Source organism: Triturus cristatus, chromosome 1_2, assembly GCF_964204655.1.
Source record: "Triturus cristatus chromosome 1_2, aTriCri1.1, whole genome shotgun sequence".
NCBI lineage: Eukaryota > Metazoa > Chordata > Amphibia > Caudata > Salamandridae > Triturus > Triturus cristatus.
This window is the reverse complement of record NC_140580.1, coordinates 357,076,091-357,097,528: the sequence shown is the minus strand read 5'-3', so window position 1 is coordinate 357,097,528 and position 21,438 is coordinate 357,076,091. Positions and strand designations below refer to the sequence as shown.

The window sequence follows — 21,438 nt, the reverse complement described above, 5'->3', positions numbered from 1 at the left end:
AGGATTTAACTGCTGAGGTGATTTAACATAGTGTTGGTCACGTGTCTATAGGCAATCCAAAAAAACTTTTCAATGCTGGGAGGCAGTTAATAGCTCATGAGGAAGGAATAGGTCAAAACTGAATAGGGAGACATTTTTCCACCTAAGATTTGCAGCTGCTTATGGGCAAGTCTTCAATGTAGGGTATAGATAAATATATTTCTGATGGACGGCAGACTCTCTAATCTGGTTGAAGCTATATTTGCTTATGTTGCTGTATTCAGAGGGAAGGGCTTCACAGCATGTGTGTGTGTGGAATACTCGCTAAGCCACTTTCTGCAATTAAAGTGAGGCTGAGTGTCTCTTATTAGAGAAGGTATGCAGGGACAGTTTTAGCACAGAACTCGCAGTGAAGCACAAATCAATTAACTGTTGGGTCTGTCCTCTTGTAGTGATGCTGTTTTGTGGAGGTGGTGCCTGGTGTAGATGGGGGAAGGGAGAGCTTGTGGGTTATGGAAGGGGATTAACTGTAAAGGTGCTGCGGCCCGAGGTGAAAGTAGGGGAGACTTGTAGGTTAGAGTCCTGGAGTTAGCGAGGTGGGTAAGAATGTTGACACCATTTGTGGCAGTGCTGCAGGCTCAGTGAATTTCCTTCTGGAAAATGAAAATATGCGGGGCTGAAGTTTGGGTTGAGATCTTCCTGTGGGTGGGTTTTCCTTAAGTAACTTAAGAGTTTTAAGTGCTGGTGGTTTGATTTGCTCTGGTCCATTCAGGGAGGTAGTTATAAGATCCAGGGGTGACTTTTCTGATAGTGTGGTGTTGGGAGTGGGTTAGTCTGAGTGCAGCTAGTGTTTGAATAGCGAGATGATGTTCCCGGGATGACTGTCTTCTTGAATAAATTGGTGGAGAGTGGCGCTCGGGGTGATTATCTACCTGTTTGACCTACTAGTGGCTTGTATTGAGGTCAATAAAGCCCAGCAAGTGGCCTGCAGAGATTATCTCTTTGGAACCTAAAATGGGCCTCTAACTAGGTGTTCCAGTCAGAGAGAGCGGTAAATTTACCGTATATAGGGGTTACATGTAGGAAAGTTAACACCAGTGTCCGTAGCATGTCATTAGCTTATACAGAACCATACAAATTGTAAGCAGTTTCAAAACGTTCTGACTTTATTAGGTCAATTGCAAAAAATAAAATCATAATGAGCATAAAGTGCAACGTATGCATAACTTGCTAATAAAAACGTACATGGCATACCTTTCACAAGATCCTTAAATTAAGTCCTACACAGACAGCACTACTATGCTAGATGATTTATGCTCCTTTTAAGTACCCTGTGGCACGGACAGGGTTGGTAGGATGGCCAATGTGATCATGCCAGTATTAAAGACTGACACCAAGGATACACAGACTTCACCTTTAAGATGCACAGCTATAGACCAAACATATGAAAGTGGCTAAAGAAACCAACTAGAGAAAACTCTTTGCTCACATATACATCTACCTGCAAATCATCCGGATTTTGCATAAAACATGCACGTTCAGTTGCATCGTTACATAAAATGCCATTCTTAAAAAAAATTAGAATGCTATACAATAAAGGGCTCTCTGTACTTGTAAATCTAATCCATTTTACCCGTCCTCTATAACAAACTAGGACAGACGCATCTTGGAATGAATATTTAATAAGTTGGTTCGGCCTCGCATATCTTGAATTTGAATGAAGAAAGGTGGTATGTTAACTAGACAACAAGTAACTGAACAGAGGGGACACAGTGTGCGTTTTTGACTGAAATGCCAAACGGTCTTCTCACGGCAAAGAACCCTACAGATTTAAAGATACAGCAGGCTACTTCTCGTTTCAGGAAAATATACGCTTCAGTCAAGTGTCATGGACGCTAAAGCCAGTTTTAAGGACACGTTTTCCACGGAACTGCTACGTTTACTAACGGGGAAAGGATATATTGCCCAATCTGCAGTGAACACGAGCTAAAAGAAAAGTGACTACTAAACACTAGCCACGTGGATAACTTATGCTCCTGACATTTTAGCTCCTGTTTGTTTAAACAAGGGTTATTTAAAACCATGTTCTAGCAACAGTACTTCTCGACACAAGCATTAACATTGTATCAGCAGGACCCCCCACACACACACCAGGTGCTTAATCTAATGATACGTATGAAAGTGAATCACACACGTTACACGTCAGCTATATCTATTAACAGAAATAAGGGAACCCGTTGGAAGAATACAAAACTGGGCGGTTTATTTATTTATTTTTTTAACGAGCTCACTCAGTTTATCCCGAAAAGCTACGCGGACATCATAATATAACTGCGTGAGGCAGTTTCTATTTTTTTTTTTGGTTTGCCATCAAAGCATTGCACACTTATCATTTCTGAATGGTTGGATGCATGCACACGTGGGAAGAATAGCGACGGTATAGTTAAGGGAGGGTACTTTCAACTTTCGAGTCATCATCCAAGGGCTAAACCGCTCAAAAATAACTTCTGAAAGATGTCAATTATTAACAAAGATCGCATTCATTTACAATGCAAAAGCACCGGTTTCATCGGTTAATAGAATGCATTCTGTGGCGCCAGCGGATTCCACGGAAGCCATTTCTGGTAGTTCTTCACTACCCCCTTGTGGATATTCAATAACGCGAAATCCTTACCGTGGTAATACAAAAACACCCCTGCCAACATTCAAAGCTGTCAAACTTTGAAAAACTAAGTCTCTAAAAGCAACAACAACAAAAAAAAAATGCAATTCCGTATAGACATATCTTTAGTTAAAGCTAACAAAACGTCAACTCCATCAACTAAATAATGTACAAGTGCTGAAAAAGCTGATATGCGCGAGACATTAATACTCAGAGAAAAAAAAAAATAGTAATATTTTTGAAAAGCAAGAACTCACAGGATTTGCCTTAAGTACGTGATTACTGCAACACACAAACACCTGTTAACCCAATCTTCAATCTGTGATCTATAATACATTGTTCTTTTGAATTACGGGTAACCGTCCTGGTACTCTGAGCACCGTATGGTATTTTTTTAGAAAGTAACATGCATGTTCATGACGTTCGCATACTCAAATGCCACATCCAACTAGTAATCACAGGGGATATAACAACTGTACGGCTTTACTGGTTTCTACTTAAGGCACATAAGTGACCAATAAATCTAGAAGAGACAATATCATACAGTGTTTGAAAATTCGAAATATGTAAAAGTTACCCCTGGGTGTACCACAATTACCACATACACGCAGGAAGACACCAATATATTTTAAACAGCGAGTCTGTGGCATGTCTCAACGCTCAAATAGTTGGAAAGCGTTAAACTTTATTTTTTAGAGTAGGCCACCGGGTCAACTGCAATTGATGGTAAGGATTGTTACTTTAAAAACACCTTTTTCAAGTTTAGGCCTTTAGGCACTCATGTTGTCAATTTAAATCCGAAGTGACCATGTATACCCTTTAGCATACAAACTGTACATAGCAAAGATTTTGGTTCTTTTGATTCACTGACAGTGCAACAACCTACAATAAAATGTAAATTTTGACAGTGATATATTAAATGATATAACTTTCACAACAGCTTTTAAAACTTCGAATGTACTGCCTCCCAAGTTATATCAAGTGGATAGCTCCCTACTACAGTCAAAAACGAGGAAACCAAAACATGGGGAAACAAATGAATGTTTGAAATAGAAAACTATGCATTATGCAGTCCCTTTGAACACCTCGCCAGTGACAGTGAAGCAGAAAGACTAAATTAACTTAAAATCACAAGTGCATAGTCTTGCTTTGTCCCCAAGTCGAGTCAAAATGTTTCTAAATACATTTTCATAAAGATCTGGTGCATTAATTTATCAATAAAAAAAATGTGGTTATGCTGGCAAGTTTGTAATTCTTTACAGCTCTCACTCTATTCAACTAATGAAAGCAAATAACGTTTAAAAAAGGATGACCTAACATAGGTCTCAGGGAATATTTGCATAAAATTCTCAAATCGATTGTACTCAGACCCCTTCATAAATTAGATTATTCCCAAAGGAACTCGAAGTCTGTGCAAGTCAAACGATAAGCAAACAAGAGTTAGTTTCAATACGGGACATGGAGATCTTTCCTCACTGAAAATGAGAATTATCACTAACAAAGCGCCCTTCTGAAAATCAGTACAAGTTATGGTCAAACTAGTTCAACGAGTAGTTTGAGGCGGTTCTTAGTGCCTATGGACTTGAGGAACGTTTTTTCTTTTGCCATAACTTAATGAAATGGCGAGACTTTAAATGGAGAGTTACAGGAGTTGCAGAATCGTACTGCATGATTGTCAATAGTAAAATGAAGGATGTCCCTCATTCACAGGCATACCTTCATACACACTGAGCAACTCTTCACTGAAGAGTTAAGCAACCACTCAATCATGCCCCTCACAGGCCCCTTCGTTGCCATTATCTACAACAGTTACCCCCAAATCCGTTACTCACACGCCTCACGTTTCCCCTTTAATCGTTCTCAACACTCATCCGTTACCCCTTAACTAATCCCCCTTCCAGCACTCAGATCAATCCCATGGTTCTCTTACGCCACTCACATTACTCACCTGTTCCGCTTCCGTCACTCCCACCCCCCCCCTCAAGTTGAATTTCCGTCACTTACACCGCTCACGTGGGTGAGTAAAAGTAACTCAACCATACATGTTGACCTTTCGTCACTCTACCCTCACACGCTGTCCTTCCGTCACATCACTCTCTACCCTTGAATGTTGCTCTTACATCACTCAGTACTCTCACATGTTTACTTTCATTACTACAGCACCAGTGGTCCATCACTCAGTCACCTCAGAGGTCACAATTCTTTCACTCTTAGCTTACAGCTGCCCCTTCCTTCTCACACACACACACACACAGCACCAGCCTTCAATCGCAACCCCCAAAGGTCCCCTTCGCTTCTCAACCACACATCCTTACTAAACCAGACTTCAATAACCCCCAAACACACCCCAAACCGCTCACCATCGATACCTACGAGCTTCTAACAAACCCGTAGAACACTCCTGCCTCACTACGCACCCAACTACCCAGCAGGTTGTAACTTCTCCCAGCACACCGTTTAATTGCACAAAATACAAGCACACCTCGCAGCCCTTCACTTCCACGAACTAACACCACAAAAGACCTTCACTTTTCCTATCATCTCTTACAACACATCCTCTACACAATTACAAAACCTACACCCTCTGACTAAGCCCGGTATCGCGCAGTGTCCCCTGGATCCCACGCTGGTAGTTCACCACCCAGATGTAGAGCCCATGAACAGAGGTAAGCACACAACAGAACCCACAAACCAGCCCTCAAGACATCGCTCTCTTCACAGCCCTGGGGGCCTCACTCTTTCCCACGCGTTAGGGAATCCTGAGGGGGTGTGAATATCCAGTCTCCATCCCCAGGGTGCCCCAGGCAGACAAGCCCTTTCAGGCCTCCGCCCACAGACACTTCGCATACAGCAGCACCGCTCTAATAACCCGTAAACATTCCAGTGTTCCCCTCCTTTACCTTCCGGCTTGTTTTCGGCAGCCATTTCCCCTCCGCGCGCCACATCCTCCTCCTCGCGACCGGTACCCCCAAGGCGCGCGCAGGAGCCGCTACACAGCCGCGCGCAGGGCTTGCGTGGGCGTGGTTTCGGAGGAGAAGGCGTCTACACTTTATCGTCCCCACCAACCCGTGTTACAGTTGGCCAGACTGTCTCTGAGATGGACGTCAGGAAAGACCAATCACAATACAGTAGAGGAGGTTCTTTCGGCTTTAGTGACGTTAAAGTGTTGTCAGAGTGTGAGTATTGCCTCCTCAAGCAAGTCTATTGGTTGGTGGAATGTATTTCTCTCTCCTCCCGCCTCCTTTGAAGAGGGTGGGCAAACGTTTGGTTCGCGCCCACTGACGCATGGATTCCCCGCCCTGCTAACCCCAAACAAATATTCTGAGTGGATGAGGTCTGGGAAGTAACTGTCAAACTGTAGTCCAATCAGAGAAAGAATAATAAGCAGGAGGTGGACATCTGAGGCACGCATTGGACAACACGGAAATTACTTCCCACGAACCTTCAGCCAATGATTGAAGGCGGTTGGTTTTTACTACGCTTGAGGTGGGTGGTTGTTAGCTATTAATGGCGTCCCGTGTGATGGAAGGGTGCATTGGTCTTCTTTTCAGCCAGGGCTCCTCTTTCACCGAGCGCTGCTCACCTCTTAAGGAAGAGGATGTGGTGCTGGAAACCAGGGTTCGAGCCTAGGGGTCGCGTCCTACATCTTGTGATTCTGGGCAAATCACTTAATCTCCCGTGCCTGAATGTGTAATGTAAATACGGTGCTCATGTAAAGCGCTCCAATACCTTCTGGTCGAGTTCGCTCTATATAAACATGCAAAAAAAAAAAAAAGGGTAATTGCAGTTTTGACTAGCAGCGAAGTCTGCTATTATATGTGTACTTAGTGCAGGAAAGCCCTGTTTATGTATTGTGCACGTAGTGAGCGTTCACACAGTTTATATGAATGCGTGTAAATCTCAGAGCTCCCAAGACTCACTCAAAACGTGTGCTGATTTTGAAAATAGCCACCTATTTCTTCGCATCTAAACGTGTTTTTCCTATTTTTGATAGCCCGTTGGCTGGATGTATTTTTTTTCTTTCTATAACACATACAAAAGTTCTGAGCTTATCTCTCCTGGGAGCACTTTTCACAATATTTTTTTGCTAGCTGTAAGAATTCTCCATTCTTTTAAGGACACGGAGGCTAAGATTATTCTTACTCTTTCTGTACTTAAACTTTTTGTAGCAGCCAATAAACAATAATATTTATATGAAGTAGCAAATCCTATGATGCTAGCGAAGCAAAACTACACAAGGCCGAAGTCATTTACTGTAATTTATTTATGCGTTTTTATATAGCGCGGACTTTGCCCGAAGGTGTCAGAGCGCTTCACAATAGGAACAGTAATGGAACATGAAGAGAAAATTACAAGTGTGCATAGTACAAGAGCAAACGTTACGGTACATGAGGAAAAAGTGACAATTGTGCAAGTAACAACAGTAAACAAGATACAAGATGAGGTAGCAAACGATACCTTACCAGAGGAAAGAGTGACAAGTGTGCATGTTACATAAGCATACTGGGTACAAATAGAGGTATAGTACTGCAATAAGTGGCAGTCTCTGCAAACACAAGAACACACTGGGAAGGCACTTCAATAGGCATGGAGTACAGAATTTCCTATAGTGAAAGAACTTCCTTGAGGGAATAGATGTGGCATGAATTCGGTAAATTACATAAGCATACTGGATACAAGTAGAGATATAATACTGCAATAAGTGGCAGTTATTCAAAACACAAGAACACACTGGGAAGGCACTTCTATAGACATGAAGTACAGAATTTCCTATAGTGAGAAAACTTCCTTGAGGGAATAGATGTGGCGTGAATTAGGTTTGGAAGTGTCTTTGAAGGAGGAGAAGTTTGAGGTCAGTTTTGAAGGACCGGGGGGAGGTGGTGGTCCGGAGCTGAGATGGAAGTGAGTTCCAGATTCTCACTGCGTTGCCTGAAAAGGATTGGGCCATCGATCTTTCCCTTTTGAAAGTGGGAGGTTCAAGCAATACATTTTCCGCATTGCGTGATGGTCTAGAGCCTCCAGCGAGTTTCAGTTTATTCACCAAGTAGCAAGGAGAGGAGGAGTGCAAGGCTTTGTAGGTGATACAGGCAGTCTTGTAGATAGATCTTGCCCCGATGGGAAGCCAACGGAGGGAAGATAAAATGAGTGTGATGTGGTCGCTTCTTTTGGCCCCATATATGAAACGAGCTGCAGAATTGAGAACAGATTTAAGGGGGGGGACAAGTGAGATTTGGGGAGGCTAGTAAGAAGAGAATTGCAGTAGTCCAATCTAGAGAGAACCAGCGATTGGACCAGGGATTTTAGGTCTTGTTCCTGGAAGAAGCGTTGGATCCCCCAAAGAAGGCGCAGTTGGTATCGAGCAGACTTTGCAATGGAATTGATGTGGGAGAGTAGATTGAGTCTTTTGTCGAGTATGACACCAAGGGATTTTGCGCTGTCGACAATGATGGGTTTATTGTTAAGTCGATTCATCTGATCCATCCATGATTGAACCGGGAAAGGAGAGAGTGAGGAGGAGAGGAGGAGGAATTCAGTTTTGGAGGGATTCAGAATGAGTTGATGATTTGACATCCAGTTTTGAATGGAGTTGAGAGTAGAGTTTAGGATGGAGAGATCGTGTGTGGAGGACACATTAAGGTAGATTTGGGTGTTGTCCGCATAAAGACGATAGAGGAACCCAGATTTACTTAGGAGATTTCCCAATGGTTCCAAATAGAGGTTGAACAAAGGGGGTGCAAGTATAGAGCCTTGAGGGACACCTTGGCCTACCGCCAAAGGAGATGAAAGACTGTTCGCTATTTTGATCATTTGGGATCTATCAGAGAGGAAGGAAGCAAACCATTTAAGCACTGTGCCTTCCTCGTCCATTCTCTGTTGACGAGTGTTAAGGAGAGTGTTGTGATTGACAGTGTCAAAGGCTGCAGAAAGGTCAAGGAGAATCAGAAGACAAGACTCCCCTGCATCGAGTATCCGCAGCGCATCAATCACCTGCAGCAGGGCTGTTTCAGTGCTGCAGTTTTGCATGAAGCCAGACTGGAAATTGTCAAGAAGATCATTATCCTTGATATGACGGGAGAGTTGTTTCGCTACACATCTTTCTGTGATTTTCACCAGAAAAGGTCGGTTAGTGATGGGGCGTAAGTTGTTGAGGTCGTTCACATCAGCTGTGTTTTTTTTTAAGAAGAGTCGTAAGCTGCCCAGTTTTGAAGGACGCAGGAAAGGAGCCTTGACTGAGGGAGAGGTTAACCAGAGTGGTCCAATAGGAAAGAGAATGGGTGTAGAAGTCTATGGCAATGTCACTAGGGATGGGGTCAAGACAATGATTGGAGGGCTTTGTTTCAAGGATGCATTTGAGGAGGGCATCTTCAGAGATGGTGTCAAAGTTCTGCCAAATGGCTAAGGATTTGCGCTCCCCTGGAGGGGTAGGATGAATGACCTGCTCCACAAGGGATTTCACTTTTCCGTCAAAGAATATAGCGAATTCCGCTGCTTTCTTTGAGGAGTCCTACAACTTGGGGGTTGGGGGAGAGCAGTTTGGATTGTTGATGAGGTCGAATAGTTTTTTGGGTCTATTTTTGGCTGAGTCGAGGAGGGTTCTGAAGTGTGATGCTTTTTCAAGAAAGATGTGCTTGTGGTACTTGGATCTTGCTGAGTGAAGCGTAGCAAGATTATTGGTGGAGGGCGCTTGTCTCCATTGTTTCTCCAGGATTCTTAGGTACTTCCTTTCTTCATAAAGGGGTTTGTTGAACCAAGGTGCAGAGGGAGTAGGCCTTTTCTTTTTGCTTTGTAGAGGAGCGACATTGTTAATTTCGAATGCAAGGACTGAGAGGCATTGGGTGGTGAGTTTGTTGACATCCAGGTTCGGGTCTAGCCTTGGAAGTGATAGCAGAGCCGAATCACAGAGAGCGCCGAGGTCAATATTTTTAGTGTTGCGGAACCAGGTGGTAGTCCTCTTAGGTTGGCCGAGAGTTATAGAGTGTGATAGGTGAAGAGAGAAGGGGATGAGGAGGTGGTCATACCAGTCTACATGAATAGGGATAGCGATAGTAGGCATATCTGCTTTAGAAATAACAAGGTCCAGGATTGAGCCCTTAGAGTGTGTTGTTTCTGTGCAATGTTGGACAAGTTCATTTGCTGAGAGAAAGGTGGCCAGCAAATTCGCCGAAGAGTCTTCCAGCGAGCCCCAGTGGAGATTGAAGTCACCCAGGAAGATCTGACTGTCACTTTGCGAGTATTGGCCGCTGATGAAGTCAGTGAGTTCCTCCAAAAACGAAGGGCCACTAGCAGGCAGGCTGTAAATGGCATGGAATCTGAGGGGTGAGCCGTGGTGCACTTGAAGCTCAAGAGATAGGCATTCAAAGGTACGGAAGGAGCTGTTAGGAAAAGCCTTGAGTTGAAGGGAGTTTCTAAAAATGACTGCAACACTTCCCCCAACTTTGTCTATTCTGTCCTTTCTAACTATAGAGTAGCCTCTGGGAATTAGGAGATCAAACATAGAGTGAGAGCTATCGTTGAACCAGGTCTCTGTAAGGAAGAGCATGCCAATATTGTGAAGGATGATGGTATCGGAGATTTCAAGTTTGTGTTTCATTGCAGATCTGCAGTTGTGCAGCAGACAGCGCAACTCTGTCGTGACTGTTTTGGTGACTCGGACACTTGGGCTATGAGGAGTGATAGGGATATTGTACTTGTACGAGGGTGCCCGGGAGTATTTAGGCGGGTGATTGGTTCTGACAGAGAAGATGGTCGGAATAGTGTAGATAGTAGGGTTACTTGGAGAGGAAAGTGGAAGAAGGGTGGCGTTCGAGGACTTGTGTGAGTTCACAATGTTTGGAGACAACAGATTATGATTGGCTATTTTGAGGTGTGGGGGCTAGGTGCATCTCGTGGGTTTGGGAAGGTGAGTGTTTGCCAAAGGAATTGAGGTGTATGGAAAGGTGGCTATCATGGAGCTTAAGAGTGAGATGGTAGCGTCAAGCTGGAAGATGGAGGTGATGAGAGATCCAAGCTTATTTTCCAGAGAGAGTAGGGCAGAGCACAGCATGTTTGGTGGCTCGATGGAAACAGGAGGGGATGTAATTGGCAGTGGAGGGCAGGGAGAGGTGGAGGTACAGGTGGGGAGTTGGGGTGCAAGGTTCAGGGGTGGGGAAAGGTGGTGGTTTAGAGCGGTTGTTGGTGCATCAGGGGTGCAGGGAGAGTTGTCTTTGTTGAAGTTGCAAGGGGAGATGGAGGTGATGAGAGATCCTAGCTTATTTTCCAGAGAGAGTAGGGCAGAGCACGGCATGTTGGGTGGCTCGATGGAAACAGGAGGTGGTGCAATTGGCAGTGGAGGGCAGGGAGAGGTGGGGGTATGGGTGGGGAGTTGGGGTACAAGGTTCAGGGGTGGAGAAAGGTGGTGGTTGAGAGCAAGTGTTGGTGCATTAGAGGGAAGCAGCTGAAGCATTGGGGGATTTTTGTCAGCTCACTTAACCACTAAATAATAATTGGAAACGGAACTAATGAGAGGCCTATTAGTCATTATCACTCAGTTAGCTATATCAAAGGTCCTCCAATGAATCTTTGGTAGAGCTAAAAGGGACTAAATAATGAAAGATGGAGTGCTATTTCTACACGAGGACCTACAATGAAGAAAAATTGGTCATTATAAACATGTCCAAATAACTCATTAACTCCATAACAAAGACAAACACTATTCTATTAGTTTTTCTTGTTATTTCATTATATGAATGGTCAAGCACAAATACAAATTAGAATGTCATTATTTTGTTCATAAAATCACAGAGTAGATTCACAATAATCATAACAGCTCATTGATGAAAACATCAGAACATCAGGTATAAAGGGGTGAGAGAGAGGAAACAACATCAGTGAAACACAATTCACTTACGTAAATGAAATACTAATGCACAGTGTGCAATTAGTCCAAAAAGCTAACCCCACCGCCGTTAGGGTATATCGAAAGCAGCATCACCAGCCAATGATGTGCAAAGTCACTAGGAAAGTCTCTTAGGATTAGCAGGATTTGCCAGCCAGGGAATCAGGAATCAGCACGACATTCAGCATATCACGAACGCAGGGACAGGTCACCAATCTTGTGAACAAGCTGAGGGATACTTTCCCACAGGAATATTTGTAGTGCGCTACTTCCTTTCTTCTGTTAACATGTTGCATTCTCTCTCTTCAGCAAGCCTCTCTATTGGTTATTCACGATGGTGTGACAGTCTACTGACAGTGACTTTACTACTATTTTCTAAACACTCTGTCTAAATATTGTATCATTTCCGGAAGAGGAAAAGAACATGGCTACAAATGTATTTAAAATATTATAACAGTTACATTCGTCATCTACATCCCTCGCCTAGACAGGAAAGAATTCTAAAACTTAGGCTAAATATCTGTACTCTAAGGAAGCATTTGTAACATTTGAAGGACAGGAGCACGGAAAAGCACATCCTCTAACAATTCTAAGGCCTACATTATTTTGGCTAAACAGAGAATAATTTCTAAAACCTAGACTATACTTTCACGAAGAATAAAGCTTTTTCTTTTTTCATTTATTTTCAGCAGTTAGAAAAACAGAACAACATTCAGTTAGCATTATTCTCACTTTGACTATGAAAATCAAACTATCGTGCCTTGTGCACATTTTACCTTTTGTTCACTCTTGTATTATACGTTAGTACTTCTACTCATGTTAATAAAGCATGCATTTGGGTGCATTACATGGAGCAGATTTTATTTACAACAATCGTGCTCCATCAATCCCCCATCTGATGGTATCCCACACATCACAATAACTCTTATCAGATTACTATCTGATAACATAATTTTAGATTGCAGAGTCCATTGTTCGCATCTTATTTAACCTAACACCCTCTAAATCTTTCATGACACTATAATAAACACCCTTTCAATCCTCCATTTCTATTTCTTCTCTCTTCCTGTCTCTCGCTCTTTGCATCTTTTATTTTATTCTTGCAACATTTATAGAGCAAAAATACCAGAAGTACTCTAGTAGCACCAGCAAGTATTGGTGTTATTGGCTTCCCTAATAAGCTGTTAGCAAATGTTGAAAACCAATTACCTATAGAAGAGAAACTGTTATATTCCATATAGGTACCTTATATAGACGTAGGTAAACATCACAACCTTTCACTTATATTCTTCCCTACATTACATACATAACGGTTCTTCGGCACTGACCTTTTACCTAAATACGACACTGCATTCAGAATGCAGGTTTTTTCCTGGTTCGATACTCATACATTATACATGAAGCTTCTTGAAAGCACAGCAGGACTCACAGCAGGATAAACATCTGTATAATATCTATGTTAAAGTTCAGGCCCAACGTCATCCTTTAGGCCGACACAGTAACACAGCAAGGTAGGATCCCTTGGGAGACCTGTGGGTATATATACATCATGTCTTGCTTAGACAGACAGAGGAGACCGTGACTTCCCGGCTGACACACTGACCAGAGACGCTGAGGTTCCTGTATGCAGATGCTCCAGCTAGCAGTGTCTAACATCCCTCACGAGGTGTCCAACTCGAGACCAGGACGGGGTCCCATATTCTCTCCTTTCTCAGGTAATGGGGTTGACTAGACCTTAGAGGGGTTCTTGACATAACACCTACACAAATGCTAGGTACATTTAGATACATCCAGTTAGGAAGACATCATAGGAGTATGCACTTTCTTATCATGTGTTTTATGCACTTGTATATATCCATGATTAGTGCAAGATGGTAGAACTATACCATCCCTTTACTTTCGTAGTACTGCTAACCATATATCTTTGCTACTGTCTGCTGGTTGTTACATCAAATCTATTCTACACTAGACTAACAACTGTTCAATAAATCCTTATTGAAATGCCCATACTGTTTATTCTGTGTATCTCTGAGACAAACTAAATGGGCACGAGTGACTGAAAGAAAAGTAGTATGAATGAATGAATGAAATGAAATTTATAAAGCGCGATGGCTACCCTGAGGCCTCCCAGCGCTACGGACAGCACAGCCAGAACCGGTGAGATGCATGTTAGAGCCAGTTTTTGTAGAGCCAAGTTTTTAAGAGCCTCCAGAAGATAAGCAGATTGGGTTCTTATCGAAGGGAAAGAGGGAGAGTGTTCCAGAGAGTTGCTGCGTTGTACGTGAAGGACCGTCCGCCACTTCTAGCTCTCTTTATTCTGGGGGGAAGAGAGAGAGAGGCAGTGGTGGATCGGAGAACCCTTCTAGGTTGGTAAGGAATAATCAAAGATCGGGTGATGGAAGGGCCAGTCTTCCAGAAAGCTTTCTGGGCAAGGCACATGGCTTTAAACTGAATCCTCTCTTTGATCGGCAGCCAGTGTAAGGCCTTGATGGCAGGTTTTGCCGACTGCCGCCGAGGGGGTCTGTAAGAGGAGGCGAGCAGCGCAGTTTTGAACAATCTGGAGCTTATTGATGGTTGAGTGAGGGGCACCCAGATAAAGAGCGTTGCCGTAGTCGAGGCGAGAGAGGATAAGCGCCTGGACCATGATCCTTCTGGCTTGAAAAGGAGGAGGGGGAGGATCTTTCGTAGCATTCTGAGTATACCAAAGCAGGAGGCGGAGAGTTTTACCGCTTGATGGCTAAAGGTGAGAGAGCAAGGGGCATACTCCTAGACTCTTAATTTGCTCTTTAGGGACTGAAGCGGGCCACAACAAAGCTGAGTTAAATACAGGGGCATTGCCCAAAAGCATAAGCTCCATTTTGTCCCCATTGAGCTTGAGGCACGAGTGGTCTATCCATCTGGCTATCACTTCTAGACAGCAGCCTAGGGCGCTGGGTGATCGCTCAGGGTGGTTTAGCGCCACCACTAACTGAGTGTCATCTGCGTAGGAGACCATTTTTATGCCAAATGGATGGATAACATCTGCCAGTGGTCTCCAATAAACATTAAACAATGTGGGGCTTAGGGAGGAACCCTGGGGAACTCCACAGTTTAACAGCATCTGGTTAGAAACTGCCTCACCTTCAAAGACCCTGAACGATCGTTCAGTCAAGAAGGACTGCAACCAGTGGAGAGCTATACCAGACACTCCAAGATCTCTTAATCTACGTTTCAAGATGTTATGGTTTACTGTGTCGAAGGCGGCACTGAGATCAAGGAGGATGATTGCAGCATTACCCCCTTGATCCAAGATCCTCCTCACCTCCTCCGTTGCTACAAGCATGGCGGCTTCAGTCCCGAATTGGGGGCGGAAACCGGTCTGGGAAGGATGAAGAAGATGGTTGTGTTCCAAAAAGTCCACCATAATGGTATTTATATGCTTCTCCACAATCTTGCTCACCCAGGGCAGAAGAGAATTTGGACAGTAATTGGAAAAATCGTCCGGATTTGAGTTACTTTTTTTCAGCAAGGCTTTGACCATGGCTCATTTCCATGTTAAAGGAACCATGCCAGAGGCAATGGAAGAGTTCGCCAGGTCAAGGATAATGGGGGAGATGATTTCAGTGGCTAATGAGAGAATCTGAGGAGGGGCGGGATCTGTGGGGGAGCCAGATTTAAGTTTTATTATAATGGAATCCAGAATGGTAGTGTCAATCGGAGAAAATTTAACAAGGGAGGATTGAGTAGGGGGTAGTGACTCTGGTGTAAGTGCACTCAGGATGGGCCCTTTAACAATGCTTTTGGAGCACACAAACATTTATATAGTTCAATTAGAATCATTAGCGATAAAATCCACAGAATTCAGGGGCTATTCGTTGGAATGAACATATTATATATTGGGGAAGGTACATTGATGACTGCCTCATGATATGGACAGGAACAGAACTATTGTTGCTTGAATTTTATGATTACCTTAATAATAATGACATGAATATTAGATTCACCACTAATCACAGTAACACGAAAATAATATTTCTGGATGTTGAATTATATGTAAAGGACAATTGTATTCAAAGCAAAATGTAACGCAAACCAAATTCATGCAATGCAACTTTGCATGCAAAAAGTGCTCACCCACAGCACCAAATGAAAGCATTCCCTTTTGGGGAAATGATTAGGGCAAGGAGGAACTGTAGTGAAGATTTACAATTTGAAAAATGTATTAATGATATGGAAAGAAGATTCCTCCAAAGAGGATACTGTGTAAAAAACGGGATATATTAGTGGCAAAGGAGAGGGCATTGAAAATGAAACGCATATCCACCTTAAAACCCTCAAAAAAAGATACACACACTATACAACACATCAGGATGATCACTGATTACACACCAATTGGGAATGTATTGCTGAGAAGCATGAACAAACATTGGCACATATTAAGATTAGATACAACTTTAGAGAATCATATAGGTGTGCAACCTCAGATTACATTCCGTAGAGGCAAAACTCTGGGCTCAATACTAAGCCCCAGTTACCCACAGAGAAAACAATCAGAGACATGGTTAGATCAACGTTCTAAAGGTTTTTTTAAATGTGGGCACTGTGGGATGTGCAGATATGCTAAAGACAAGACAAAGTAATTCCAGATTCCAAATGGGAAGGTATATGACATACTTACTAATATTACATGTAGTACAAAATATGTAATCTATGTAATTGAATGTACTTGTACTAAAATGTATGTGGGCAGTACAATAAGAATGCTAAAAGAACGTATGAGCGAGCACTTTAGGGCTATACAACAGAATGATATACGATATCTTATTGCAGAGCATGTGCATAATTGTACTACTCAGGACGACAGGAAAAGCTTCAGATTCTTTGGAATTGAACAGATTAAAATTGACCCACGGGGTGGAAATAGAGAGCTTATGTTGCGGCGGCACGAGGCAAGATGGATTATGCGCTCAAGAGCCATAGAAGACGGCTTAAATTTCGATCAGGAGCTACAATATTTTTTGGGAGATTAAATGAGGCTAATTATGAATAATGCTCATTATTATATATAGCTTCTGTTGACTGCGAAATAGACTTTTTTGTTGTTATGTGCCATTGATTGAATACCTAATAGGTATTATATGTCATGGCATGTATTTTCATTTGATCCAAAAAAATAGCATTTTAATAGGGGAGCAACTATCTATATACTATATGCAGCCTCTTTTGACTGTGAGACTCACCCTCTGATGAGTTCCAAAAATGGTATACATAATTGGCATTTCATTTTATGGTAACTTTTAGCTGTGACTCTTATAATGCAAAGGTTGCCTGATCACTGCATCAATGAGCATTGGATGTTAATAACCATATATGGGCAAGCGAGGCATAAGCACGATCTGTAGTCGTATTACAGCGTAAACACTGTTCAGTTTAGAAGTGACTAATTTACAAACAAATAGATATAGTTAAATATAATCGTATGACTGTTCGTATGAGCAAAACATTGCAAGGGAATTGTCCATAGACTGCGGTAGATGTATGTCGGCACCATGGTAAGATGGCGCTGACAGAAATCCGGGCTAGATGAGTCCTTCATTGGTGTTTTATACAGATTATTTCAGCGTCAACCCGGAAGACGGCTGACTCTCGCCTGCACTCGGGTGTGGAGACATCGGTCTGGCGTACCACCTGGCATTTTTGTGAAACATAATACGGTAGGGATGCGCCAAAACATTCTGTCTTTAATACAACTGCACAGAATACTGCCTTAAGCCTAAAGGTGAGGGCAGTCTCTGAATGAATATTATATCATGTTGATATTTCAGATTTTTGAATTTATATTCGCAAGTGGATAGGAGAATACATGGCTATTTTCCGTTGTAGAATACCATATTAGAGGATTTGGAATTAATTAATGTTGGAATTTCTAACCTTTGAAGGTAAGGATATGATATTTGGCAGTCGTAGGGACATTCTTTCGGGCTGGTGAAGCGTTTAATATATGATTCTAAACGAAACGTTCATTGTCTATTTAGATTTGAGGCGTATTCATTTCACGAGAAAAAGGATAAAAACTCTTTGGATAGAGGATGGATTAATATCGTGAATAAGGTAGGAGCTACAATTGGTCTTAGAGGTCATTATTTAAGCAATTGCATCGATAAACTCTTGCCTCGTATGCTCCGTAATAACATGAGTTTCTGTTCTGCTCTGATCCAATAGAAACACATTGAGGAATTAGAAGGTACCGGCGTCATATGACGTGTTGTTACTAATTACTCACGTGGGTTATATAGTTATAGAAACACTTGGTGGAGACAAGGGGCATAACAAATTAGATCACCATATTACTATCAACTGGATGTAAATAATGAGTGAATTGTTAAACGTGAAGGATTATGTTATATGTGGCTTTAAATTCTATGTATTAAGGAGAAAAATATATGTACGATTAAGAAACAGTACAAAGTTATTTTTGGTCTAGGAAGCAACTTATTGCACGGATTGTAGATTTGAATAGTCTTGTGCACAAGGTTGTCAAAAATGGGCTCAATGGTGCTTAATTGATATGTTATAGGATGGACTGTAAAATGCATAATTTGTATCATTTCCAGCCTTGAGGAAGCCGTAGGTTATCCCTGCCACGGCGAAACGCGTTGGCACATGGGATTGGAATCTGTTGATATTAAAGAAGAGAAAAACAAGAGCCCATTTGAATTCTGTGGATTTTATCTCTAATGATTCTAATTGAACTATATAAATGTTTGTGTGCTCCAAAAGCATTGTTAAAGTGTTATTCAATCAGTGGATTGAGTTTAGGGAAGGAGGGTGTTCTCTTCCCTCCATTTGAGGATGCACCTGTAGCTAGTAATTTCCTTCTCTAATTAGGTGTAATACCTATATGAACACCAGGATACCCTATACACCCAGCAGTATTGCACTCGGGAAGGGGTTAGGTGAATTGGGAAAAGAACGATAAATGTTTTGGATTTTCTGGGCAAAAATATCAGCCAAACTATTTCAGCGAATAAGGGTGCCATCCGGTGAGGGTAGTTCAACAGATACTTAGGTAACAGACTTGGCAATACGGAAAATTTCCTTAGAGGAGTTTGCAGAACGCATGATCTTGTCTTCATAAAACGTGGCTTGAGCTGCCCTGAGGTCGGCCTTATAGCTCCTCTATATTCAGTTTTAAGGGTAACCGAGTAGTCTTTCCTCCATTGCCGTTCAAGCCTTCTGCAAGATTGTTTCATCCCTCTTAATTTGGGGGAGAACCTAGGGGCAGTCTTTTGTCTGCTGATTATATGTTTTGGTTTTTTAGGGAGTACTGCATCCAATGATCCCTGAATCCAGAGGTTAAAATTCTCAGAGGCCTGAATAGAATTGGGATCATTAGCAGGTTTGGTACTTTCAAGGACTTGCTTCCATAGGTCCATGGGAAGTTTCATCCAGTTGCGTTCCTGTACCGAGGTTATCTTAAGAGGGGAAGAGAAACCAGGTGTTTGCCAGAAAAAAGGAATAAAAAAAATGATCGGACCATGGAAGAGGGATGGGAATACCTGTCATCAGTTACATACAATTACTAAAAACAGGGTCCAACAAATGGCCTTTAGTGTGAGTGAGGGTCAGTACTTTCTCCCTTAGCTGAAGCGCCAAAAGGTTCTTAGTCAGCTCATTAGCCGATTTGTCGGAAGGATCGTCTAAATGGAGATTGAGATCACCAAGTACCGTAAAATTAGAGGAGATCACAGCCAGACTGGCTACCGTAGTAGGGATTGCATCAAGAAATTGTCTAGAATTGCCAGGAGGGTGATAGATAAGGAGATCTGAGGGTACTGGTCGGGGATACCTCCATAGCAAAGGTAAGACTTTCGCAATCTGGTAGAGGGTCTGCTGTAATGCGGCAATTACATTTATTATTAGCTAAAACAGCTATACCTCCACCTCTACCACTCTTGTGATCTACCCTATGGTAGCTGGGAGGGAGGATTTGAGCAATAATGGGATCTGATTCAGTATGTAACCATGTCTCTGTCAGGAAGAGAACATCGGGTTTAAGATCTGACACTAAGAAGGACAGTTCAGTAGCATGTTTTGAGAATGATCGGAATCGTCCTTAGTTACTGTCCTTCAAAGGCTGGCTGGAGGTAAAAGTCACAACTTTTACAATGTGTGTCACCATTAAAAACATTGAGCCTGTGCCGGCATAGATCTTTGGGAACAGCTCTAAGAGAGTAAAGGTACTGTGCCCCATAGACTAGAGACGTAATTTCCCCATGTAGACGGCCAGGGGGTGTTTCCCCTGGTCCCGGCTGGGCGTGGACGGGCGCAGACGGGCTTGCCTTTGGTGCGCCTTCGGCGTGCCATCGGCGCGTCCGCTGCTCGGGAGAAATAGCATACATTTTAAAAGGTACAGGACTCCTCCTCTGTAATCCGGAAGAGGGAAGAGAAAAGATTGCCGATACTCCCTCCACTACAACGGGAAAACCCGAGGTGGACCCGGGAGTAGGGCGGCGAAGTAAGGGCGAAATGACAAGTAAGAATCAATATAATTTTAAAATTACACAGATAGGCAAACTTCTTTTGTTATTTTTAGCAAAGTAAAACAATAAGTCCAAATTTAAAATAATGTTCAACTTAGCGCTACAATTGCACACGCTCCGGTAGCTTAACTGTGCGCGTCCGCTGCGCGGGAGAAAGAGCATGAATTTTAAAAGGTAGCAGGACTCATCCCCCTCCGGTCTGTAATCCGGAAGAGGGAAGAGAAAAGATTGCCGATACTCCCTCCACTACAACGGGAAAACCCGAGGTGGGCCGGAGAGTAGGGCGGCGAAGCAAGGGCGAAATGACAAGTAAGAATCAATATAATTTTAAAACCTCACAGACAGGCAAACTTCTTTTGTTATTTTAAGCAAAGTAAAACAATAATTCCAATTTTAAAATAATGTTCAACTTAGCGCTACAATTGCACACGCTCCGGTAGCTTAACTGCGCGCGTCCGCTGCGCGGGAGAAAGAGCATGAATTTTAAAAGGTAGCAGGACTCCTCCTCCTCCGGTCTGTAATCCGGAAGAGGGAAGAGAAAAGATTGCCGATACTCCCTCCACTACTACGGGAAAACCCGAGGTGGACCGGGGAGTAGGGCGGCGAAGCAAGGGCGAAATGACAAGTAAGAATCAATATAATTTTAAAACCACACAGATAGGCAAACTTATTTTGTTAATTTTAGCAAAGTAAAACAATAATTCCAATTTTAAATTAATGTTCAGCTTAGCGCTACAATTGCACACGCTCCACCAGCTTAACTGCGCGCGTCCGCTGCGCGGGAGAAAGAGCATGAATTTTAAAAAGTAGCAGGACTCCTCACCCTCCGGTCTGTAATCCGGAAGAGGGAAGAGAAAAGATTGCTGATACTCCCTCCACTACAACGGGAAAACCCGTGGTGGACCGGGGAGTAGGGCGGCGAAGCAAGGGCGAAATGACAAGTAAGAATCAATCTAATTTTAAAACCACACAGATAGGCAAACTTCTTTAGTTATTTTTAGCAAAGTAAAACAATAATTCCAATTTTAAAATAATGTTCAGCTTAGCACTACAATTGCACACGCTCCGGTAGCTTAACTGCGCGCGTCCGCTGCGCGGGAGAAAGAGCATGAATTTTAAAAGGTAGCAGGACTCCTTCCCCTCCAGTCTGTAATCCGGAAGAGGGAAGAGAAAAGATTGCCGATACTCCCTCCACTACAACTGGAAAACCCGAGGTGGACCGGGGAGTAGGGCGGCGAAGCAAGGGCGAAATGACAAGTAAGAATCAATATAATTTTAAAACCACACAGATAGGCAAACTTCTTTTGTTATTTTTAGGAAAGTAAAACAATAATTCCAATTTTAAAATAATGTTCAGCTTAGCGCTACAATTGCGCACGCTCCGGTAGCTTAACTGCGCG

The 21,438-nt window shown here is 42.8% G+C and overlaps 1 protein-coding gene across 2 annotated transcripts in view; it reads right to left on the bottom strand.

Annotated features, from left to right (window-relative positions):
• Positions 1-5,676, bottom strand: part of CAMTA1 (calmodulin binding transcription activator 1) — a 3,052,768-nt gene extending 3,047,092 nt beyond the window's left edge. For both annotated transcript variants that reach the window (XM_085604480.1, XM_085604488.1), the window contains exon 1: positions 5,542-5,676. In XM_085604480.1, coding sequence (XP_085460606.1) covers positions 5,542-5,566 — 25 coding nt within the window. In that variant the 5' untranslated portion in view covers positions 5,567-5,676. The remainder of the gene's footprint in view (positions 1-5,541) is intronic.
• Positions 5,677-21,438: the final 15,762 nt, after the last annotated feature.